Consider the following 27,394-nt stretch of genomic DNA (forward strand, 5'->3'; position numbering starts at 1 on the left):
GCGCACGCGCGCGCACACACACACACACACACACACACACACATAACATCCATGGAAGGACAACACCAGACAAAGAACACGAGAAACACTGGGGTATCATATGTATGTATATATATATATATATATATATATATATATATATATATATATATATACACAAGGGGAAACAGGCTTAACAAGATAACAAGGAAACAAGAAACACCTGTATGTATGTATATATATATATATATATATATATATATATATATATATACACAAGGGGAAACAGGCTTAACAAGATAACAAGGAAACAAGAAACACCTGGGGAGACAAATCAACATGAAAAACTACAAAGGACTACAACACATAGCGTAAGACAGGAAATAATATAAGAGTCCACACACATGACAGAAGAACGCAGGCTGGGATCATGACACGAACAGTCCGTATATAATGTGATATAGCAAAACCTGAATTGTACAATGATTTTGTAATGTATTGAGCCCTTACTTCTGTTTTGTATTAGGCTACTTGACATTATCCGTGTTCCTTGATGTATGTGTAATAGTTTTTGTTTAATAAACGGATTGGATCCAATTTACCTTGCCTCTAAGTATCTGTATGTTATAGACATAATGGTTTATTCCAATTATAGAATATTGTTTAAAGTATGTATATTTTTGAAAAACATTAAAATAAGGCCTTATTGATGTGTAGTGTTATATACAATATGTGTGTTACATTTAAAATGAACTTGAAACACTTTAGTATGATGATGTCAATAAAAGTCTTTAACGGAACAATGGCATAGTGGTTAAAATCAGCACAAAATGAAATTCCATCTTATTTCTGCATGTTATGGCCCTTTATTATGATGTTTTTCTTGTGATGTTTAATCAAAATATAACTGGATTGAGTGAAAATAATAAACTGTCAACTTCTCTACTTAAGTTTCATCGTGACTGTTGTTTATGAATTCCTGATGAAACTATTCACTATTCACTAGTATTAAACTATTTGCTTTTTATTTCACTTTTTATTATTATTATTATTATTATTATTTTATCATTGCATAAAGAACTACTTCTTCAGCTCTCTGAAAATGTAAGGTGTTTTCATATTTATATGTATTTATTTATTTATTTATTTTTATTTATACATTTCAGTTAGGTAAAACTATAACTGAAATGGTTTAAATAAATGTTAGTAACATATTTGTTATTATTCATTGTCTTATATATTTTATTTATAATAATTTCATTTAAAATAGAGACAAAATCCTTTTATAGAACCAATTGTGTGGACAAAATGTGGCCAAAAGTGTAGTAATACCACAAAATTTCCCCCTGAGCAAAATTTGTCCCATGAGAAAAACAGCTTATAAAATATATTTAATTATTTATTTATTTTATTTATTACTTTAAATGTAAAAATGTAGAAAGTTTTCAGTGAGGATCATGTTTTTGTGTACGGGCTAGAATATACAGTTACACTACAAGAATCAAAATGTCTATGGAAAACGTCTCAGGTTACGCATGTAACCATAGTTCTCTGAGAACAGGGAATGAGACACTGTGTCAGAGCACTAGGTGAACTTCCTCCATGGGAACTGGTGTCTGAAACACATATCCAATCTTGCCAATATCATATTGATCGGCGACAGCCCATGACATCATAACAATGTGACCCACAATATCAGGGGACGCCCATATAATGGGGGCCTTTCATAAAAAAGCTACCCACAATCAACCTAATGCTTGAATGCTAGTTCAGCGGGCTGAAGAGGAGCCTAGTGAGGGCCTAATGGTAGCTCAGCTTCTGAAATATAGGCCGCAGCAAAAAGCATTTACTATTCACAAATAGAAAAGTGGGAACCTGTCTATTCTGCCTCTACATTGACCTGCATTATGCAGAAGGGGGCGGGCCTTGGCCAGACAACTCTCTATTTAGAGGTGGCCATCACTAGAGATGCAAAAGGGGACCTACACTCACCTAATGAGGGGTCAGAGGCAGGAATGCTTAGCAGATCACCTTCACTATCCCTAGCACTTAGCCTAGGCCAGCTGTTAGGGCGGCCCTGGTGAGAGCCAGCCCACAAAGCATAGATCTACCTGGTGCTCCTTAGAGCAGCAGCCTCACCAGAACAACTCTCAAAGAAGAGAGGAGACATAATCACTCAAACTGAAACCGCTAAGGTGGCAGATTTCTCTTTCTTTAAAGCCTGAACTATCCTTATTAGAATAGGAGGAGTGATGCAAACCAGGTAACAATGTCAGGCGGCAGACATTTAATCTATCTGAAGTCAAAGTGTTAGTCTCTTAGCAAAAACAGCCCTCCAAACCTATAGGAGAGGAAACTACTCTACCCTGAGGTGGCTATCAAGGTGGCCTGAAGGGGGCCAGTCTGCAACAGAGCAGCGGCCTCAAAACCACTCTCAAGTAGGAGGAGGCCAGCCTGCTCGCTAATAAAGAGAAATACAAAACAGTGTGGTCTCACCAGAGAACACAAACCAGCACACTCACTTAAGAAGACCCAAATGGTACTTCTTTCTCTCTGAAAAAAGTTCTAGCCAACCTAGGAAACTTCAGGGCTCTAACTATTATATTTTACAATAGATTAAAAATAAAAATTCCTTCCTAATTTAGATTAATGCCCACGCACGTCCTACACAGGGAACAGCGGTCTAAAAGAAAAACCTTAGTATTTTAAATAGATACAAGACCTGGTAACAGTTCCACCTGCAGCCACAGGGTGGCGACCTCCACGATGGAAATGTGGTGTCTTCCACCCTACAAGCCTGAATGGGTCTGCTCACTATCAAAGCCAAAGGCAGACCATCAGAATTATAATACTCATTATCGACCCAGCCACAGGCCTGATGTAAGAAGTGCTAGGGGTTGAAGAAGAACGAAGCCTTCTGTCCCTGTCCGCGGCCCTCAGGTCAGGACAGGCCAGGCCCAACCTGTCTGGTTGAGGGCTCAGACCTCAGCAGCATGCACATCTTGAAAGCTGCTGGTACGTATGCCCTGCCATTAACAAGAAAAGGGTTAAATAGGAACATCTATTATTATAATTATTATTATCAGTCAGTGACATTGACATATACCCATATTCCTTCCACAAACCCTATACAGGGAACAGTGGTCTACAAAGAAAATACTTCAGTATTTAAATAGTAACCAGACCTCAAAAAGTTCAACCTGCGGCCACAGGGTGGCAACCTAACACCATGAAAAACGTGAAGGTTTACCACTCTTTTCAAGCCTAAAAGGGCATTATATATTTTTTTCAGAATATGTTTTGACATTCTTCCATGCCCCTTCAACCTAAGTATGCAGGTCAGGAAGGAATGGAAAGCCCACTTGAGCTGTAGGATTATGGCCAGAGAGAAACCGATTGTCATGCCTTTTCAAGGCACCATGCACAGTTTTCTTGGTCGGGACCACCCTCATATAGATCTCTCAGCACGTTGGCTTGGTGGACCCGGGATAGCCATGGCGAGCAAAGCGGAGGCGGCCTGGCCAGCGGCATTGCAAGCCCTTGCCACCAAGGATGAGGTAATCTATAAATGCACTGCAATCGCTTGCTCCACCTGAGGAATCCGAGTACTTCCGCACCACCCCATTATCAAGGGTAGCTGGGAGCTGATCTATTGTGTTCTAGCAGAGAAATGTACCTTCCACGATTTCGACAGCTCCTCATGCATTTCTGAGAAGAAAGAAACTGGGGCAGAGTTTGGCAATGTGTATCAGATGCTGCAAGTTTGGCGATGTGTATCAGATTGCGAGCCCTGAATGAGAAATTAAGCCCACCATGTGGTGAGCCACCAAACTCATCCAAAAAACTCAATCGGAAGACACGTGTGGATTGAGGATTGCGAGGCCCAAGGGAACTCACCCGGCAGAAGCTCTCCCATTGTATCTCCCTGCTTGCCCTCCATGCACTTCGCCAAGGCCTCATACCCAGAGGTGGAAGGACCAGGGCGGGAAGTAGCTGAAGTGACTCTTGGTCTCTTAAGAAAAGAATGAGAGCAGCGAGCACAGCAAGCTGATGGTAATGTTCTCACAGTGAGGATATGAACCATCCATGAACGTGAGCACAGCCAAAACACTGAAGGCAAAGATCATGGCTGTCCAAGGGAGACATGAAAAGACACCAACTGGAAGAACATGAATGGAAAGGCGGAGTACATACAATCTGCAATACAATGTACTGTATGTGTTTGTGTGTGTAATGCATTATTTAATATATTCAATTCAATTCACATTTATTTGTATAGCGCTTTTCACAATACATATCGTTTCAAAGCAGCTTTACAGAGAATGCATGTCAACATTACAATTTGGAGTAATCTGTAATCAGAGTGTAGCGAAAAACACCCTAGGAAGTAAAATTTGCTCAAATGAAATATTTATAGGGAATTATAAAGAGTTGTTTAGATTACGACAGAGCAACTGAGTCATCCAGCGTTCATTTGCTCGAACCGTAATAAGCTCTTGTAGCGGATATAAATATCCAACAATCGTGAAAACACTGATTAAAGCCTGGTAACTTGATCACAGTTTAAGACATTAAATTTTAGAATCACATAATACAAGACACTTTCTTTTTTAATCTACAAGAGATTTATTTATTCTAACACAAACTAATCTAACACAAACACACGCACATACACACATACATTCATACGCATTGCAGTAAGAAGGAAATGAGAGAGAAAGAGTTTTGAAAGAGAGAGAGAGAGAGAGAGAATTTTTGAATTTTAATACACCTTTATTAAACCAAAAAAGGTTTCACAATATTACAAAATCACAAAGCAAAAAATAAATAAATAAATAATAATTAAAAAACAAATCAATCAAAAAGCAAGCATTAATTCTTCAACATCATCAACTGTACAAAGGACCTCATTTATCCCCCAAATGTACATAAAAGACTCCACACATTTAATCATTTTATAATAGGCATGCTCTATTCTAAGCCGAGCTGCGACCAAGCCTTTAAAAATCTTCAACACATCCAGAGGACCCTGTCCAGACAACTTATTTTTTCTTGATTTCCAGATAGCAAGTTTTGCTATACCAGACAAAAAATTCAATAAAATCAACTGACTTTTCCTTTTTTCTGTATACTTTGGACCATATATAAACATTTCAAAAGAGAAAGCTTCACCAATTTCAGTAAACCATTGAGATAAAAATGAAAACAATTCATTTAGCCGAGTACACTGTACAAATAAATGAAAAACTGTTTCAGCCTCTGTACAGAAGGGACAACCCACCCCAACAGAAGGATCAATGTGCACCACGTATCTGTTTGTGGCTATCGCCCCATGTACAATCCTCCACTGAAGGTCACCTGTTCTTTTATCAATTGGGCATTTGTATAAGGACCGCCAGCAGCCTCTAGGGGAAGAAACAACTCCAAAAAATTCAGTCCATTTTGTTGAAGTCAGTCCACTCAAAAAATTAGCATTAGATGCTTTTACACAGGAGATATATAGGGCTTTTTTTCCTACTTCTTCAAAAATTCCAAGCTGAGGGGTTTTAAAAGACAAAAGACTCTTTCCATCATCTTGCCAATCTCCCACAGCAATAGTTACATTAAGAGAGGGGAAAACATAAGGAATCCCTTTTCTCCATTGATCAACTGCTATGGAGTCATTTGTCAAAGTCTTATGTTCCCCATGCAAAGACGTTAAAATTTCAGTAGTAGCTTGTTCCAGCAGACGCAAGGATCTCACCCCAGTCCTTTCACTCAGTTCCTCTGTGCTTGTATTTAAAAGATGCCCCAACTTTGTACATCCAGCAGCCGTAAAACATGCACGCAGACTGATACCAGACATAAGTCTTGAAGGTAGAAAATTGTTCAGAAAAAGTGGCTCTTCAAAAAGCCATAATCCATAATTTGTGTCTGATGAACGTGAAATGGTAAAAACCTTCCATGCCTCCATGACTGATTTATAAAACAACGTAAGACTCGCCCGATCTTCATTCTGAAGCTCCATCAAGAACAAATGTTTGTCCAGTCCCATACCTCTGACCCGCCTGAGAAGAGCAGAAGCTGTCTTTAGCCATGATACATCTGTATGATACAACAGTCTTTGAGCTGCTTGTAGCCGGAAAGCCATAATTCGGGCTCTTATGTCTATCAACCCTTGACCTCCTTCTTGAACAGGAAGGTATAAAGCAGCAGCACGTATCCAATGTTGTCCAGACCAAAAAAAAGTCACAAGTTTCCTTTGAATTTCTTCAATAATTCCAGCAGGTGGTTGTAACACACATACTTTGTGCCACAAGGTAGAAGCGACTAAATTATTAGTCACTAAAATCCTCCCCCTATAGGACAACTGAGGTAGCAACCATTTCCATTTAGACAACTTGCTGCACACTTTCTCCACTATACCCTCCCAATTTTTCTTTTGAAAATCATTTGACCCCAAAAAAACTCCTAACAATTTAAGTCCCTCCTTACCCCACTTAAGGTCCCCAGGTAATTTTGGGAGATTCTCAGATTCCCCTTTACCAGCCCAAAAAGCTTCACTCTTAGCCCAGTTCACTTTAGCTGATGAAACTTCCTCATAAAGACTGAGTACCTCAGATAAACACTTAATATCTTGAGTGTGATTCACAAAGACTGTAATGTCATCAGCATAAGCAGAGAGAGAAATGTTTGAGTCTAAAGAAAGACCAGGCACTTTAAAACCTGACAGTCCTTCTCTAAGTTTAAAAAGCAATGGCTCAATTGCTAAACTATATAGCTGACCAGACAATGGGCAGCCTTGTCTAATACCCCTTAAAATAGGAATTGGCCGACTCAAAGTGCCCCCTATCTTAACCATACATGATGCACCGTTATATAATAACTGTATCAAATTTAAAAAAGTTTCACCAAAACCAAAAACCTTCAATACATTAAAAAGATAATTGTGATCAACACGATCAAAAGCCTTCTCTTGATCCAGAGCAATTAGTCCAACATCCACATTAAAACCATTGCAAATATCTATAATGTCTCGTACTAAAAACAAATTGTCCATAATAAACCTCTTTGGAATACAATATGATTGATCCTTATGTACAACCAAACCCAAATAATTTTTTAATCTATTTGCCATACATTTTGAAAATATTTTATATTCTGTTGTAAGAAGAGCAACAGGACGCCAATTCTTCAATAAGGCTAAATCTCCTTTTTTTGGCAATAATGATAAAACAGCATACTGACAGGTAGTAGGTAAAACACCCTCTTTTATAGATTCACATAAAACATCAAAATAATCATGTCCAATGCAATTCCAAAACTTCTTATAAAAGTCTGCTGGCAGTCCATCTATTCCAGGGGATCTTCCTGAACTAAGTTGTCCCACAGCAGCAGTAATTTCCTTAAATGTTATATTAGCATCCAAAACAGTTTTAGATTCAGAGTCCAGCTGAGGAAGACCTTGAAGAAGTTGTGTCATCAATTCATCATTTTCACAGTTTTCTGCAGCATAAAGATTTGAATAAAAATCCACAGCATGTTTTCTCATTTCTATAGTCTTATATGTTATCCTCCCATCAGGGAGTTTAAGACATGGCATTTGTTTTTGTTGAGCCACCTTATATTCCAAGTTAAAAAAAAAAGAAGTTGGTGCATCCATCTCTGCTAAAGACATGAAACGGGACCTTATCAAAGCTCCCTTTACTTTTTCATTTAGGACCAGACTTAGCTCTCCTCTTTTCTTTCGTAAATCTTCATACAGTACAGAATTGTGCGCATCAACAAGCTGCAATTCCATCAACTGAATTTGCTTTTCAAGTGATTCAATCACATTCTTTATTCTACTACTACAGTTGGCTGAATACTGCTGACAAAAGGTTTTAATTTGAGTCTTACCTACATCCCACCACTGTTTCAAGTTTTCAAAAGAACTTTTTTTTTTTTTCCAATTTTCCCAAAAGAAAACAAAATTATCACAAAAAACAGCATCCTGAAGCAATTTAACATTAAAATGCCAAAAAACAGACTTTCTAGGAACATCTGACATGGTCATTGTCATAATAATTAAATGATGATCAGAAAAGCCTACAGGACAAATGCAACATTCAATTACTCTACTACTGAAATATTTAGACACATAAAATCTATCTAGTCTGGCAGCACTAACTCTATTATTAAAAGTCTTAATCCATGTATACTGTCTATCATCAGGGTGTTTTATTCTCCACATATCCAATAATTGGAATTCTTTTATAAGTTTTGTCAATGCACTTGAAGACTGTATATGAGGTTCTTCAGTATTACGATCTATAGTAAAATTTATTGTGCAGTTCCAGTCTCCACCAATAATAACACATCCTTCACTGGAAACCTTTTTTAGACTCTCATTGAGTATATTTAAAAAATGTAAGCGCTCCTGTCCCACTGTTGGCGCATAAATATTAATTAGAAAAACAAGCATTCCTTCAATCTTAGCTTTAACTACCAATAACCGACCCTTTACTGGTTCCTCTGTACTTATAATATCTACCCTTATGATTGGAGAGAAAAAGATTCCTACCCCTCTGCTTAAATTTGTACCATGACTAAGTATTTTATGTCCCTTCCACCACAAATTCCACTCAATTTCATTCTTTATATCACTATGAGTTTCTTGCAGGAAGACAATATCAAGTTTTTTTTGTTCAATTGTTTCATAGACTACAGCACGTTTTACACTATCCCTCCCACCATTAATATTTAAAGAGCCTATCCTCAAAACCTCCATACTCAAGATTAAGATGGAAAATAAAGAGTAAAGCATGATATGAAAGCAAGGAAAAGACACCATGTGATACATGATTATTTTAGATTTTAGATTTGTTCTTTTTTCTAGTCATTGCTTTGCCTTTTCTTATAGTGGTAAGATGCTTTTTCAGCCGAAAACGCTTCTTCTCACTAAGTTCCTCAACTCCAACAGTCCTCTGATAAAACATAACAGATTGAACAAATCTGTCTACATCAGAAAAGAAATCATTTATGTTAATTTGTTTACCGTACGTCTCATCCAGGAAACTATTGATTTCTTCAAGACTATACAAGGAATCTTTATTGAAACCTCCTGAAAAAACTGCCTGAGACACATTAAATGCAAGTCCCTGTGAACCACCATCATTTTCACACATAGAAACTTGTGACTCTGTATCATCCGATTGCTCCTCTTCCACATCCTCATCATTCAAGGCGCCTAAATACGATTTTTTTTCCATTCCATCATTTGCAATTTCCAACTGTTTAGTACCTTTAGCTACTTCATCAGTAACATCAGGAGTTAAATCCATTACGCAATTCTTTGGGCCTACATTAACTACATCGCCGTCAGTTTCAGTGTCAACAACCAGTAACGCATCATCTGAATTAACAGCACTCACCTCAACAAGTGGAACAACCTCGTCTTTGGATGCCGCAACCAGATCAACGTTATTATTTGCGACCCCATTCTCTGATCCTGCCGCGCTCTCCTCACCTGTTTTCTTGTGTGGACACGTAAGACGCTTGTGTCCGATGTCTCCACACTCGAAACATCTTATGCTGCCAGTAGTTGCATACACCATATACAACCTTCCTTCATGTTTCACACGGAAATTAATATCCAGTGTATTCTCAGGTGATTCTAGCACCATGTAAACATACCGTCTGAAAGACGCAACGTGCTTCAGAGCCGGATGTTTACATCCAAGCGTAACAGTTTTAAAGGGACTAACAATTTTCCCAAAACGCACTAACTCACGTTGCAAAACGTCATTAGATATAAAAGGCGGGATATTTGAAACTGTTACTTTCGTTGTCAAAGTATACAGCGGAGAGAGTTGCACAAACGCATCATTAACAGTAAGACCAGTTACAATTAAACGGTTGACAAGATTTTGTTCCTTCAAAAAAACAACAACAGCCTGATTCATGCGTGATGCCGATACAATATTCTCTTGACCAATCTGATCACCAACTGCAATTAAAACATCCTCCACAGTAGAATTATCCTCAGGAACGCACCTGAAACCATTACGGAGTGATAATGGCGGCGTCTCATCAAGAGACGCCATTCTGCCAAACAAACACCAGTATTCAACTATTTTACAATTTCCTTTCTAAATCATGTATTTTCTAGACAGAAAAGCAAAAATAAATAAAGAAAAGCTAGATTTAGAAACTCTCACCACACCGCAGCTCTCACCACCACCACCACCACTCTCACCAACTCCCAGCATGCAACAGAGAGAGAGAGAGAGAGAGAGAGAGAGAGAGATATGATTAACAGAATTCCTATCAATGCATTTTAAAGACCCGAACGAACCATGAATCATTAATTTAAATGCACCAGTTCAGTTTTCATCTGGAGGTACTTGCTTGCGTTGACTTAAAGGTGAATTTCCCTCGTCGTGCAGAGAAGGGTTTCCCAAGTCGATGATTGGTCCAGGTCAGGTCCGTGTGGAACAATGAAAGGAAGTCTCTTTGTCGCTGGAGTTGAAGCGGCAAAAGTCGTTGGTTGAACTTTGCGGCGAAACTTAGGACACAAGACTTTCAGCGGTAAAGGAAAATTAAGTAAAAGAAAAGAAAAGTGAGTGAAGGTTGGATGGCTTGAATGAGCGGCTTGTCTGTTCTTCTTGTTACTCCATTGTTCTTGGTACTTGTCTTGGTTTCTTTTTCCAGAACAGAACAAACTCCTCCTTCCTCGTTTACTAACCAACTTCCCCGTTCACTATCTTGCAATATGATCATTTAAACTTAGTTGTTTGTCACACCTCTGAGGAGTCCTGGCCAATCAGACATTGTCCTGTTTCAAGAGGGCCTTCCTCTGCCCCCAATAAAACATAAGTGTTACATCCTGTTTCTGCTTCAGCAGAGAGTGCCATTTTAACATAATTTCTATTAAATGGAATACAATACATTTTAAACAGATTTCATTCAAGTCAGGATATAGGAAAGGGGGAAAGAATCAAATTAAGTCCAAATAAGGCATACTTTCAGTCATTCAGTCAAGAGTTAACACATTTACATGAATTGTGAGTGTTCTAAAGCCTAACTGTTTACAGGTAGTACTTGTGGACACATAATGCAAAATGTATGTAGTTAAAAGATGTTTGATAAGTCCGTTAAAATTGTTGGAACAGTTTTGAAGCAGTTTTATTTGTTCAACAGTCTCTTTGGCTTTCCTGTGAAGTAAGGAAACAAAAGGGTCTGCATTGTTTCTTTGCTCTGATGATAAAAGAAACTTTGTCTTCTTGGGTGACCCTTTGGTATGTCGCTTCTCCTGCTATCAGGAAGCATGTGTCGTAAAAGTAATCAGCCTGGCTTTATCTGCAGACGGGCCGGAGCCGGAACTTCAATTCTGAATTAGAATTATGTTTTGAAAGAATCATCTGAATGATTCATTTGTCTGGTTCGTCCACAGTTCCTACAATTATGTAATTTCAGAAATGTACATATACAAATCACACAGTTAGCACAATGTATTATGTGTTATAATGTGTTAACAATGTATTAATTTAAGCAATGTATTAACTTAAGGTGGACACAATGAGCTCATGGAAGTAATGAATACATGTTAACAGTGATTAGAATATATAGCAAAATTTGGAATGATGCATGTTGATCCAGAGTTTGCACCACTTTTTCACAGGTGTTGGTCATCTGAAGTCTTCATAAGAGGCTGGATTCAAGCCGAAGCTGGTGTACTCCTCGGGATGGGCATCCTGAGATAAAACAGAAAAGCAAATGGAGAATAATTAGCGTAGCTGCTGTTCATAACATTAAGCAAAGATAGTCATGTGCAATTGATCTGATATAACTGGAGTACAAGGATATGAGATGCATTATGTGAATGCTTGGCTAAAGAGATGCGTCTTTAATCTAGATTTAAACTGGGTGAGCGAGTCTGAGCCCCGAACATTATCAGGAAAGCTATTCCAGAGTTTTGGAGCCAAATGTGAAAATGCTCTCCCTCCTTTAGTGGACTTAGATATCCTAGGTACAACCAGAAGCCCAGAGTTTTGTTATCTTAAAGAGCGTGAAGGATTGTAGGGCGATAGAATATTGGTTAAGTACACAGGAGCTAAACCATTTAGAGCCTTATAGGTCATTAGCAATACTTTATAATCGATACGGAACTTAATGGGTAACCAGTGTAGAGATGATAAAATTGGTGTTATATGATCACATTTTCTTGAGTAAGATACAGCAGCTGCATTTTGGACTAGTTTTAGCTTGTTTATTGCGGATGCAGGACAACCAACTAGTAATGCATTACAGTAATTCAGTCTAGATGTCATGAATGCACAAACTAACCTTTCTGCTTCAGAAACAGATAACATATTCTGTAGCTTAGCAATGTTTCTGAGGTGTAAGAAGGCTGTTTTTGTAACTTATGCAATATGTCAAGTTGCAGTCCAATATAACACCCAGGTCTTTAACTGTAGAGGATGAAGTAACAGAACATCCTTCTAAATGCAAATTGTAGTATAGGAGATTCTGTGTACTGGTTTTTGGTCCAATAAGTAATACCTCCTATCTGAATCTTATCTGAATTTAATAGAATAAAATTACTGGTCATCCAATGTTTTATATCTTTTACACACTCTGTCAACTGAAACTAATTCCATGTTTTCGTATAATATTACAGAGTGACAGCATGTATATTGAAAATAGCAGAGGGCCTAACACTGATCCTTGCGGCACTCGATATCTTAGATTTTTCCCCGTTTAAATAGACAAAATTGTGACGGTCTGATAGGTACAATCAAAACCATCGTAAAACCTGTCCCTGAATACCAGTGTAACTTTGTAGTCTATCTAAGAGTATTTTATGATCTATAGTGTCAAACGCAGCACTGAGATCAAGTAACGGTAGTATTGAGGGACAGCCTTGGTCGAAAGCTAAAAGCAAGTCATTTGTCATTTTAACGAGCGCAGTTTCTGTGCTATGATGAGGCCTGAATTCTAACTGAAATTTTTCATAGATAACTTTTTCTTTTTCTTTTTTTTTTTTTTTTTTTTTTGCAAGAAGCAGCATAATTGAGCTGACACAACTTTTTCTTGTATTTTATACATAAATGGAAGATTTGAAATGGCTCTGTAATTTGCTAATACATTTGGATCTAATTGTGGTTTCTTAATGAGATGTTTAATATCTGCCAGCTTGAACGGTCTTGGAGCATGACCGTGCTTATAACAGCGCATCAAGTTTCTGGTTGTACATACAAGACAAGAAAATCAGTGGGTTATGGTCAGTATAAACAGTAAGTGTAAACTAGAAGAACCAAGATAAACTTCAAAGTGCCCATATCAATGCCAGGGCTTCCTTCTTCCTCCTTCCTTCTTCTCTTCCTTCAGTTCACCTGATGTTTATTGAATTTTCATGAAAAGTAACAAATCAGTTACGTCATTCAATAGATTTTCTATGGGGTTAAGGTCAGGTGAGTTTGCTGGCCAATTAAGAACAGGGATACCATGGTCCCTAAACCAGGTACTGGTAGCTTTGGCACTGTGTGCAGGTGCCAAGTCCTGTTGGAAAATGAAATCTGCTTCTCCATAAAGCTTATCAGCAGCAGGAAGCATGAAGTGCTCTAAAACTTCCTGGTATATGGCTGCGTTGACCTTAGAAAACACAGTGGACCTACACCAGCAGATGACATGGCACCCCAAACCATCACTGACTGTGGAAACTTTACTCTGGACCTCAAGCAACGTGGATTGTGTGCCTCTCCTCTCTTCCTCCAGACTCTGGGACCCTGATTTCCAAAGGAAATGCAACATTTACTTTCATCAGAGAACATAACTTTGGACCACTCAGCAGCAGTCCAGTCCTTTTTGTCTTTAGCCCAGGCGAGACGCTTCTGACACTGTCTGTTGTTCAAGAGTGGCTTGACGCAAGGAATGCGACAGCTGAAACCCATGTCTTGCATACGTCTGTGCGTAGTGGTTCTTGAAGCACTGACTCCAGCTGCAGTCCACTCTTTGTGAATCTCCCCCACATTTTTGAATGGGTTTTGTTTCACAATCCTCTCCAGGGTGCAGTTATCCCTATTGCTTGCACACTTTTTTCTACCACATCTTTTCCTTCCCTTCGCCTCTCTATTAATGTGCTTGGACACAGAGCTCTGTGAACAGCCAGCCTCTTTTGCAATGACCTTCTGTGTCTTGCCCTCCTTGTGCAAGGTGTCAATCGTCGTCTTTTGGACAACTGTCAAGTCAGCAGTCTTCCCCATGATTGTGTAGCCTACAGAACTAGACTGAGAGACCATTTAAAGGCCTTTGCAGGTGTTTTGAGTTAATTAGCTGATTAGAGTGTGGCACCAGGTGTCTTCAATATTGAACCTTTTCACAATATTCTAATTTTCTGAGATACTGAATTTGGGATTTTCCTTAGTTGTCAGTTATAATCATCAAAATGAAAAGAAATAAACATTTGAAATATATCAGTCTGTGTCTAATGAATGAATATAATATACAAGTTTCACTTTTTGAATGGAATTAGTGAAATAAATCAACTTTTTGATGATATTCTAATTATATGACCAGCACCTGTATAATTGGCTTGCTAATCTGATCCTGTGCAGACGCTACAAATCTAATTGATTGTCATGTGTAGCTTAATGCTAACTGTAGCTATAATTCATACCAGAGTAATGTCACAACTTAACCTGATGACCTGTTCTTAAAATTGTTTTTTGATTAACAGTTGTCAGATTGGTGAATGGACCCAACGTCTGTTCTGGAAGAGTGGAGGTTCTCCACAATGGAATATGGGGAGCAGTGTGTGATGATTCCTGGGATTCTACAGATGTGGCAGTGGTGTGTAGAGAAATGGGCTGTGGGAGTGTTATAAATGCAACGACTAATGCTTATTTTGGACGAGGTTCTGGAAAAATATGGTTAGATGATGTCCAGTGCCATGGGGATGAATCTACACTGAAAGACTGTTCATCAAGTGGATGGGGAATACATAACTGTGGGTACAGTGAAGAGGCTGGAGTCATCTGCCAAGGTGAGTCAAACATAGTTATAAAACTTATGTTCAGCTGTGATGTTGTACAGTATATTTACCTCGGATCATGAGGTAAATATACTTTTGAAAACAATATGAGGTAAATATGAGGTAAATATACTTATGAGGTAAATATACTTTTTAATGCCAATTTTTAATTTTTTTAATGCCATATATATATGCCGCTAAATGTCGATAGATGACAACATACAGCAATTAGAAAATTCATCATGTCATTGTTGCATTCGCATTCTGCCAAGTGTCAGCCCTTTACATGTTTGCTTCTCTGCTGCTACCCATTTGCTCACATTATATATTTTAACACAGCCAAACTCCCAATGAAATTGTTTCATCTATATATTTTTTCTGTTTTGGTTGTCAGACAATATGAAATGATGACTGAAATGCGGCCCATTAAGATTACACAGGGCTCGACATTAGGACTTGTCATGTGGACACGTGTAAATCGGTCATTCACTTGTATGAGTAAAACAGTTGCTTGTCCACAAAAAAAAATAGCTTTTTTTGTGGTAGAAATATAAATTTGTTCAAATTGCTGAATCATTCAGTAATGAAAACAAGGCTGAGTGTTGCGCTTTGGTACTGTGAATTTTGTTTGAAACGATTTTCACTGCTAAAATAGAACAAAAACAGTCAATGTTCCTTCTAAAATGTAAGTGACTTAATATTAACTACTTGATAACTGAACTGTTGTATGAAATCAGTGTCACATTTTTAATCATGATGGTAGCCTGTTTAGGAAAACAGCATTCTTGGTTGTGTGGTTTTGCTTACCAGTATAAAATTATAAAAACTCCACATTTTGAATTTTTCTGCAGTATGTTTAACCTTCTTTTTGTGTGTGTTTTGCTCATGTTTCAATTTGTCCTCCAGATGCTGCGCGAGCCTCAACATCACAACCTTGTTATCGGCAGTACATTATACAGCCTATTATTATCCACTACCGATCGCCACTTACACTAAATGTAATAAAATAAGTCATACTTGTGTTTTGGTGATTCCCAAGTTGCTGTTTTTTTTTGTTTGTTTGTTTGTTTGTTTGTTTGTTTGTTTGTTTTTTGGTATTGACGTTTTAATCAGGTCCTTTTCCGGTCGGGAAAGTAAAGTTCGAGCCCTGACCTGTTAATCGAGACGTTGCCTGACAAAATCACCATACACATAAGATAGACATTTGCTGTGATTCTGGCTATATGTACACGTAAAATGATCACTCAAGTTAGAAGCAATAGTATCTATTTTATTTGTTCTCTGACAGAGCGCACATCCTCAACGCTGAACCAGAGAGGCTGAACGGCCGTCTTTTCCTGCGCCTGCGGCAGGAAAGCAATCTTGCACTCGTGCTGTAGTACCGGTGGGTCTCGGAAGCTAGATCCTTTTTAGAAAAAAGTCACAAAAGGGGCCTGAAAAGTTGGCAACACTGATGCAGCCTTCTGTCTACAGGTCCCAGTGTGCCGCTGTCTAAACCGGCGTTATGGCAATTTCGCACCGGCCAGAGGCAATTACCAAACTGGTTCCATGTGTGTATCACACCAATGTATATATTTTGTGTAGAATTATTATTCTTCAAAACTATCTAAAAAATTGAATGCCTGTAGAAATGAAGTTTAATGCTTTTCAATGCTATTTAAGGCCTTAATTTTTGCAAAATCCATTTAATGACTTTTAATGCTTTTTAATGCCCTGCGGATATCCTGGTTATTATTGCTCCATCTGCCATTTTTCGCTATTGTCCTTGCTTGCTTACCTGCATAAAGTCTGTTGATTCAACTGTGCTGCTCCAGACGTTAATACTGGATTGTCTAATGCCTTGAACATGGGCTGGCATATGCAAAAGTTGGGGGCATACATATTAATGATCCCGACTGTTGCATCACAGTCGGTGTTATGTTGAGATTCGCCTTTTCTTCAGAGGTCTTTTAAACAAATGAGATTTACATACTCAAACCACTGTACTCGGTAATAAAACTATTAAATCCAATCCATCCATACGTAAAACACTTCCTAATACATTTATAACACTGTGAACAATAATATTACTGCCTATTATTGACTCTCCTCAACGTGGTCTGAGGACGCAGCGCGGGCTGAACAGAAGTGACGTCACCACGCAATGGAGATATAAATTTTTTTCAAAAATAGCAAAAATAAGATACAAAACAAAAAAAATAAGGTTTTCGTGGACAAATTAATACTAAGTAAATAAATAAAAATTGAAAGAAAGGATCACTAGTGAAATACATTAATATTGCTTGTAATATCCGTCACATGAGTAAATCTTATGAAGTGGAAGGTCAGGCTGGTGAGTGTCTGCATACCATGTCCATCTTGGAGGCATACCAGGTTGACCTCCTATGAAACCTAGATGAGGGTGAGGGAGCAGACCTGGATGTGATACCAGAACTGCACTGGGCCATCAATCTGTCTCTCAAAGCCAACAAGGAGACAGCCAGGGCTATTGGCCGCTCTATGGCAGCCCCAGTGGCCACAGAGATGCATTTAATATGATTAAATAATTCTGAACATCAAAGAAAGAAAAAAAGAAAAAAATGCTGGATGCCCTGTTTCATCAATGCAACTTCTGAAAGTGACCAGATGTGTTTTAGCATTACTTAAAAAGTAATGTCACAAATTTGACAATGTAATTTTAACATCAAAAGCCAATATTTAAAAACCAAAAACTCTTTGCTCAATAATGTATAGTTATATCAACCTAAATCTTAATATATTCATATAATATAATATAATAGATTCATAATAAAGCTACAAAAGTTATTTAGTTAAGAGCAGTGAGTGGATTTCTCTTTATGTATTGCTGTTTGACAGACAGCAACAGGTTTACTGTATTAGGCTGGTGTCACTTTAAGACCTAATTTTGACATAACAGTGTGTGTATTTGACCGTTCAAGTGCAATAAAACACGAAAGAGAACTGTAGGGATCGCAAGCTGTCCAAGAGGCGGCTTGTGTATGCGCTTTAGTGTGTGTGTGTGTGTGTGTCTGTCAGACAGCAGACAACGCAAGACCTCAAGGAGTAACTATTTTTAATGTCAAGCAAGTCACGTAAGAAACAGTCGTGTGCTCAGTCTATTCACTGCTATATGCGTTGACCTAAAACTTTGACTTTTCACGATGTTTTGTAGTAGCCTGTTAAAATTATTCATATATCACATACAGCGTCTACTCCAGTTCTCTGGACACAAACCAGTGCCACAGTGAGCCCAGTGGAGGACAATGAGACCGATCAGACAGACGATACAAACTATACAGAGCATACAGAGGAGTCCACAACCTCACAACCAACTACACACACCACAGAGCTGGCAATGAGCGAGAGAACACCAGCCAATAAAACAGGTGACATTTCATTACAGGAATATTAGCCAAATCTCAGTCCATTCTTAATGTTTGACAAAAGGATAATAAGTAATATACTGTTTTATCCTGCCATATCTGGGTTGAATGTACACTTAAAAATAAAGGTTCTTTATTGACATTGATGCTTCCATAAAGAACCTTTAACATCTATGGAACCACTACAGGTTCTTTATAGTGTTAAAATAAAGGTTCTTTAGATTATTAAAATGTTCTTCACACCAAGAAAAGATGGTTCTTAAGAACTGACCACTGGAAGGTTCTTTGGGGAACCTAAAATGGTTCTTCTTTGGCATCACTATGAAAACCCCCTTTTGGAACCTTTATTTTTAAGAATTGTTACAGGATATGACATCTGACATCTCATTTGAACTGTGCTGTCTGTGTGCTTCTGTCTTTGTTACACCAGTTTCAGGAGATGTCAACCCAATCAACACGTCTTCAGGATCAGATACGGACATGTCATTAAGTAAGAAAGCCTTTCCATATTTAAAACAGTCATGCAGTCATGGAATAGACTATGCACTTTCTGTGGTTAAACAGTTTAGAAATTAAAAACTGTTATACTGTGAAACTTTAAAACAAATACACCTAAAGAATCCTGCAGTCACTTTACTATTTACCCTTTAAAGGGTTAGTTCACCCAAAAATTCTGTCATTAATTACTCACCCTTGTGTCATTTCACACCTGTAAGACCTTTGTTTATCTTCAGAACACAAATTAAGATATTTTTGATGAAATCGGATTGCTCAGTGAGGTCTTGCCAGCAAGATAATTTACACTTTCAAAAGCTACTATAGACATAATTTAAATCAGTTCATGTGACTACAGTGGTTCAACCTTAATGTTATGAAGCGACGAGAATACTTTTTGTGCTCCAAAAAACCCCCGAAATAACGACAATATCTAGTGATGGGCAATTTCAAAACTCTGCTTCATGAAGCTTTACGAATCTTTTGTTTCGAATCAGGGATTCAGAGCACCAAAGTCACATGATTTCAGTAAACAAGGCTTTGTTACATGAAAAGTGTTTCGAAATTTCAATGGTTCACCACTGGGGGGCGTGACTTTGGCAGTTTGATATTGTTATTTTGTTTTTTTTGGCGCACAAAAAAAGTATTCTTATCACTTCATAACATTAAGGTTGAACCACTGTAGTTATATGAACTGTTTTAAATGTGTCTTTAGTAGCTTTCTGGGCATTGAGAGACTTCATTGTCTTGCTGGCAATGCAGGCCTCACTGAGCCATTGGATTTTATAAAAATATCTTAATTTGTGTTTCAAAGATGAATGAAGGTCTTACGGGTGTGAAACGACATGAGGGTGAGTAATAAATTACTGAATTTTAATTTTTGGGTGAACTAACCCTTTAATTAGATTGCACAAAATATTGATTAGTGATATTGTATTGAATAAATGAAACAGGTTTTATGTATATGATGGTGTGTTCTTTATGACAGTTTTTTGTTGCCTGGAAAATCCAGCCTCACCACTGTACCAGCGGATGAGTCTGGTCGGCCATTGAATCAATTCGATTTCTAGGGCGGAGCAAATCCGAGCAAACAGGAAGCGGAGTAAACCAATCAGAGAAGGGCAGATATGACGTTAGCAAAGTGATGAGAGTCAACAGTGAAAAGTAAATAAATAATGTGTTTTTGGTCATTTAAAACTGAATTCACGGCTGAACAGAACAAACTCTTGGGTCTCCCGTGTGCAATCTTTGTTGATATTGAAGGGACTTTCACCGCACTTCAGTGTTTGCTTCACTGAAATAAATGAATCTGATTGCACGGTACGGTTTGGAGTTGACTCGAATCGCGACGGAGGGCGGACTGACCAGACTGATATATCTTGTAGAAGATATATCAGTCTGGCCTTGCCAGGCAAAGTTTTTTGTCCCTAAAATGAGATCCTCTTTCTAAAAAAAAACAAAAAAAAAAACAAGAAATATCGCAATATATCGCCTTTCTTACAGTATCCCAATATATCCCAATATATCCCAATATTTCGTATCGTAACCTCTGTATCGTGATATGTATCTTATCACCAGATCTTGGCAATACACAGCCCTACTTTATACTCACATATTTGAGAAGCCTCAAAAGGGAAAAACATGCAAATATATATTATTTTTATGTTGTGGTCTCATCACTGAAATGTTTTTTGCACTCTGACCTAAGGCTGGTTCACACTGTGCGATTTTGGAAGATTTGGCGCACAATCCTCCAGTATGACTTCTCCTACGACAAACGTCAAATTGTCTTCGTTTTTTAAGAGAGGCCGTGATCTAAATTAAGGATAGAGATGTCTTTGTTAGCCACCATTTCAGTCCAGTGTGTAATGCAGCTCACAGTCACCGAACGTGTATGGGTTGATGATGTAAAACTCCGGACAAGTTTTCGAGCGCGCGTCCATTTTTAACGCGTCTTGACTGCCGTACAGTCTGACATAAATGACAGCTGAGATCCCACAGTGTGACATGAGGATCATGTTCGTACAGTCTGACAAGCAACCATCGTAAAGGACTATTATAAATCGCACAGTGTGGCTTTACACAACTGCACTGAAATGATTTTATCAGTTTGTTTGAAATAACATGTTATGTGTTCCTTTTACAGAATGGCTGATCAATGTACTGACAATGCTGGCAGTTCTCCTCATTGTGCTTATCTGTGTTATTGTAGCAAGAAAAAGGTATGCAGATATTACAAATAAATATATATTAAAATACTATAGACATGTTAAAGGTGCCCTAGAACCCTTTTTCACAAGATGTAATATATGTCTAAGGTGTCCCCTGAATGTGTCTGTGATGTTTCAGCTCAAAATACCCCATAGATTTTTTATTATTCAATTTTTTAACTGAATAATAAACCTATTTTGGGGCATCATTAACTATGCGCTGATTCAGCGCGCTTCCCCTTTAAATGCTCATGCTCCCCGCCCCCAAGCTCGCAACTCTATAATACAGTGCATAAACAAAGTTCACACAGCTAATATAACCCTCAAAATGGATCTTTACAAAGTGTTCGTCATGCAGCATATCAGATCATGTAAGTACAGTATTTATTTGGATGTTTACATTTGATTCTGAATGAGTTTGATAGTGCTCCGTGGCTAAAGCTAACATTACACACTGTTGGAGAGATTTATAAAGAATGAAGTTGTGTTTATGAATTATACAGACTGCAAGTGTTTAAAAATGAAAATAGCGACGGCTCTTGTCTCCGTGAATACAGTAAGAAACGACGGTAACTTTAACCACATTTAACAGTACATTAGCAACATGCTAACGAAACATTTATAAAGACAGTTTACAAATATCACTAAAAATATCATGTTATCATGGATCATGTCAATTATTATTGCTCCATCTGCCATTTTTCGCTGTTGTTCTTGCTTGCTTACCTAGTCTGATGATTCAGCTGTGCACAGATCCAGACGTTAATACTGGCTGCCCTTGTCTAGTGCCTTGAACATGAGCTGGCATATGCAAACATTGGGGGCGTACATATTAATGATCCCTGACTGTTACGTAACAGTCGGTGTTATGTTGAGATTCGCCTGTTCTTCAGAGGTCTTTTGAACAAATGAGATTTATATAAGAAGGAGGAAACAATGGAGTTTGAGACTCACTGTATGTCATTTCCATGTACTGAACTCTAATTATTTAACTATGCCGAGGTCAATTCAATTTTCAATTCTAGGGCACCTTTAAAATACTACATGTCTGTCATAATACCAACACCTGTGGTTTTTGTAATATCTGTGTTTCGTGTGCAAGTGTGAATCTTGAGAGTGTGTGTAGAACATTTGAGCGGTCATCAGTTTTTCTAGCCCTTAGAAAATAAATGGTACATTTGTGGTCTTATGGTACATTGTTGTGTGCATGTCCACAAGAACGAAGGGTGTCCCATGGGTAGGGTTGGGAATCGGAAGAAATTTTCCAGTTCCGATTCCGGTTCTTCCTAATGATTCAGGTTTCGATTCCGTTTCCATTAAAATGATTAAGCAACCAATAAAAAAAGTAGTAAGGGAAAACGTTCACAATACTCAACTCAAACAGTACTCAATACTCAAACTCAAACTTTTTTTGTGTTCATTATACTATGCATTAAAAATTTGCTAACACTTTACAATAAGGTTAATTAATTAACAGTTAACTACATGAACATGAACTAATAATGAGCTACATTTCTACAACATTTATTAATCTAACGTTAATTTCAACATTTACTAAAACATTGTTAAAATCAAAAGTGTAATTTGTTAACATTAATTTATGCACTGTGAACTAACATGAACAAACTATGAACAGTTGAATTTTTATTAACTAATGTTAACAAAGATGAACAAATAGAGTAACAAATGTATTGCTCATGGTTAGTTCATGTTAGTTTATACATTAATTTTAACAAATTAACCTTATTGTAAAGTGTTACCACAAATTCAACACAAATAAGATGCTTGAACACACATGTAAGATCCAGAAAGGTGAAACTGAATATTTTCATAAAGACTTCACTTGTTTCTGAAAGAATGATTCAGTGATAGATACATTTTTAACAGTAATTTGTTGCCACCTAGTGGCATAACAATACAGTCATTATTTGAAGCACCCAGTTACTTTCAAAAGGTGTTTTATTCTGTTTTGATCGGTAACATAGACATCAGCATTTAGATTCTGAATGATAAACTTTTGTAAACTTCTGTGATAATTGGAATATTTGTAACATAGAAATATTGATATTAATATTGATACTGTGTGTTTGAAAAGATTGTTTGTGAAGCTGTATATATCTAAACATTACAACTCTCTCTAAATCAGTGGCAGCACGAATGCAGATTTGAATTTTGCGATTTTATTTTTGTCAAAGGTTTAATGTAGGCGAGTCGTTTTCATTTAGGAATTAGATTATGTGGGTGAAATCGAAAATGCAATCTTTTAAAGATTAATTGTGCAGCTTTGTGCACCCCTTTCTGCATTGATATCTGATGTACTGTATATGAGTAGTGCGGGGGCTATTCAGTGCATTCCTTGCTATAATATTCATGAGGTGAGACGTCCCTATTAAATGATACGCTCCTGGCACTTCGCCCACCCATCATACCAGAACCGTTTTTGGAACCGAAACTTAGATATTTTGCATGGGCTCGATTCTTTTCAAAAAACACTACCGGTTATTGAAAAGAATCGGTTCTCAGTTCCCAACCCTACCCATGGGTCATTAACAGTGTTATTGGGTTTTACTGAATGTGTGTATTTTATTTACCCTCAGATGGTGTGGCAAGAAACAGAGCAGCAGTGCACAAAATGGTGCACCAGCGTCAGTCACTCGGGAGCAGGAGATGGTCACACTCGTCAACAATGAATAGATCATGAGGAAGAGCAACTCAGAGCTTGTCAACATCAATCTGGATGAGCCGACAGAGAAAACATTCTAAAACTTGACCAGAGAAAGTGATAGAAAAAAAAAAAAAAGACACTCTGAGACTAAGGGCCAGATTTACTAAACGGTGCAAATTAGTGTGAGAGCGCAATTCCACAAACATGTAGATGGGAGTGGCAAGTTTTGCGCATGATCTACTGCTGATCTAATGCAAATTAAAGAACACAGACGCAGTCAAATCATTTACATAATGACCAACACAATCTACCAACAGTGCAAAGTAGCCTTGGGTCACAAATAAGCAGAGCTGATGCACTCATCAGGTGCGGGTCGACACAGGCGCAACTTGTTACCTGTAATATACGGATAATGTCTTCCTCTGGCATTCAAAATAAATTAATACGAGAGGAAAATATTTTCTCCCTTTTTCCACATGCTCTCTGTTCTCTGCGGTGTCTCCTCCTAGCAGCAACTGTTGCAGCCATGTCACAATATGGGTTAAGACATGCTTTTTTTGTGTGTTAAATAATGGCACAAATACCAGTAAATTGATAAGCACAAACATTAGTAAATCGCGTTGCATGATTAATTTAAATACTCTCCCCCCATAAATTTTGCGTCTGAAAGGAAAACTCCTACAAATGCATATGCAATATAATCAGCCGCAAAAACAACTCAGCCCATGCCTTTTCAGTGCTGATTTTACACTGCGTGTCATTAGTAAATCCCGACAGTAGCTTTTTAAAGCTAAAAAAGGGTTTGCACTGGCACAGTGTGTTAGTATATCTGGCCCTAACATCGTGTCCTAACTAGCCGCGACAGTGTCACGCAATGATTCTATTTCAGAAACGGTTTCTATTTTTCTGCAAAGTTGTGGCTAGAACAACAACACAAAGTATGGTACAGTTGATGTGCTTTATTTAATGTTAAAAGCATCTAATGTGAGTTTGAATATCAATTTGTGTGTTTTTTGTAAACTAAAAGCAACAATGGACAATTCATCTCAGATTTTCAAAATAAATAAAAGGAAACAAGAACGTTCAAACTGTTAACTTATTGTGAACAGATAAGTGTATTCTATGACAAAGATTGTTTCAGTAACTCAGCATGTATTTTTAATAATGTTAAAAAGGTATAATATTCATGAATTTGGTTATGTACTTATCAATTTCGTTTCAAATGCCGCGAGCTTGCTGAGAAAGCCCGCCCACATGCTCTTCTGATTGGCTGTAATTTTTGATTGACTTTATCGCATCTCATAATCGCATCACATCTGGTGTGGACATGGTGTATGAGTTGAAATAAATCAAAATAAGGTGAAGGATGTAAGGATCAAATCTGAGTTCTTGAGAACACCTACTGTATTTGTGTGTGTGTGTGTGTGTGTGTGTGTGTGTGTGTGTGTGTGTGTGTGTGTGTGTGTGTGTGTGTGTGTGTGTATTCATTTTATATTTCAGTATTAAGTGATTTTTAATTTTACACTTGTGTATATGTGAAAAGTGATTTTTTTCCGCAGTGGCTTTGCTTGGTATAACAACACTGGTGAAATCAATGCTTGTCAGATGATAGACGCAACTAAGATTGTTCAATAAACTCAAAAAAAGTTGTTTCCAACACTTGGTCTCCTGCTTTCTGTTCTTCCTTGCCTCTTCTGCAAACCCAAGTTAAGACAGGGTTAACCTGACAATGTGTTTGACAATGTGTTGACTCTGAATGTCAGATATTGGCAAAATCTAATATTTTATAACAGAGAGAGAGAGAAGTCTTGTAAAGTCCTTCAGGTGTGACGATTGTCTGAAGCCAGAAACACTGCCAGCATCTCTGGGTTTATAAGTTATAAGTTTAACACCCCTAGAGGGCACTTTGAATACTTGATTATGCCCTTCGGCCTTTCCAACTCGCCCGCCGTTTTCCAAGCACTCGTCAACGATGTGTTGAGAGACATGGTCGACCAGTTCATTTATGTCTACCTGGATGACATATTGATATTTTCTTCTTCTCTCCAGGAACATGTGCAACACGTCAGACGAGTGCTCCAGAGGCTGTTAGAGAATGGGCTTTTTGTCAAGGCGGAGAAGTGCGTATTTCATGCACAGTCAGTTCCGTTTTTGGATTATATTGTGTCGTCCGAGGGGGTGCGCATGGATCCTGACAAGGTTAAGGCTGTGGTGGATTGGCCAATCCCAGATTCCTGCAAGGCCCTGCAGAGGTTTTTGGGATTCGCCAATTTTTACCGGCGTTTTATTCGCAACTTCAGCCAACTAGTCGCTCCTCTGACCGCCTTAACCTCCACCACGACTACATTCAGGTGGTCTAATGCAGCTGAGGCTGCATTTTCCAACCTCAAGAACCGCTTTGTTTTGGCTCCCATTCTTGTAGCCCCTGATCTGTCACGTCCAATCTGGAATACATCGGGTCCGCTAAACAACTGAACTCTAGGCAGGCTCGGTGGGCTCTTTTTTTCGGTCTTTTCGATTTTTCTCTATCATATCGTCCCGGGTCTAAAAACATCAAACCCGATGCGTTATCTCGTATTTTTGATCGTTCCGAGCGCCCGTCTACTCCCGAGTGCATTTTACCTGAGAGACGTATTGTCTCTTCACTCACATGGGAGGTCGAGTCAAAGGTCCGCACAGCCTTAGAAGGGGTAACGCCTCCACCCGAGTGCCCACCGTGTCGTTTATTTGTGCCAGAGAGGTTACGGTCAGACGTTATCCGGTGGGGTCATGGTTCCAATCTGGCTTGTCATCCAGGAGTCAGTCGTACCAATTTTTTGGTTAAACAACGATTCTGGTGGCCCTGCATGGCTTGTGACATTCACAGTTTTGTTTTGGCTTGCTCAGTCTGTGCTCGTGGTAAGACTTCCAATCGTCCCCCTGATGGGCTTCTTCAACCGCTGTCTGTCCCTTCGAGACCCTGGTCCCACATAGCTCTAGATTTCATCACAGGCCTCCCTCCTTCACAGGGTAATATGGTAATTTTAACCGTAGTGGAACGGTTCTTGAAGGCGGCACACATTATCAGAGGTGTTGTCACACGGGGAGAAGAGCCTGTGAGACTCTTCTTCAGGTGGGAGCGCACACCAAGGCCCAGGCCGATCGATTTATTTTGAATATAGCTTTAATAATTAATAACTTTGATTTGCCGTCAGAAAATATGTACATTGGTGCGATACACATGCAGAAGCAGTTTGGTAATTGGGACCTGGAGGAGTGAAACTGGGTGCTTCTCAGACAGAAGGCTGCATCAGTGTTGCCAATTTAGTGACTTTTCAAACCCCTTTAGCGACTTTTTTTCCAAAAAAGTGCCTAGCGACAAATCTAGTGACTTCTTGGACAAACCTTACGCTCGTTTTCTGTGTGTACGTTCATTCTATAAATGTCAAATGTCAGATTTTACAAGCTGAGGACTTCCAGAATCCACAGTGTTGACTGTGAGCATGAAGTCATTGTTCCAGAGATACCTTGCCTCTTGTCACCTGAAAATCTTGCTGCCCTACAGAATCAAGTGAAGCCCACTGCTGAGTCCAATCATTTTGGTTGACATCTACTTACAAGCATGTGAATTAGCTTTAAATTTAATATCATAATAGATATCCTTTTTTTTTTCTTTTTTTTTTTGCCTTCA

General features: G+C 38.3%; 1 protein-coding gene across 1 annotated transcript in view; it reads left to right on the forward strand.

Annotated features, from left to right (window-relative positions):
• LOC125247267 (scavenger receptor cysteine-rich domain-containing group B protein-like) overlaps positions 1-24,224 on the forward strand; it is a 31,694-nt gene extending 7,470 nt beyond the window's left edge. The window contains exons 2-6 of the mRNA XM_048158537.1: positions 14,678-14,983; positions 18,178-18,357; positions 18,785-18,844; positions 20,996-21,071; positions 23,657-24,224. Of these exons, the coding sequence (XP_048014494.1) occupies positions 14,678-14,983; positions 18,178-18,357; positions 18,785-18,844; positions 20,996-21,071; positions 23,657-23,753 (719 nt within the window). The 3' untranslated portion in view covers positions 23,754-24,224. The remainder of the gene's footprint in view (positions 1-14,677; positions 14,984-18,177; positions 18,358-18,784; positions 18,845-20,995; positions 21,072-23,656) is intronic.
• The last annotated feature ends 3,170 nt before the right edge of the window (positions 24,225-27,394 follow it).

This window comes from Megalobrama amblycephala, linkage group LG15, assembly GCF_018812025.1.
Source record: "Megalobrama amblycephala isolate DHTTF-2021 linkage group LG15, ASM1881202v1, whole genome shotgun sequence".
NCBI lineage: Eukaryota > Metazoa > Chordata > Actinopteri > Cypriniformes > Xenocyprididae > Megalobrama > Megalobrama amblycephala.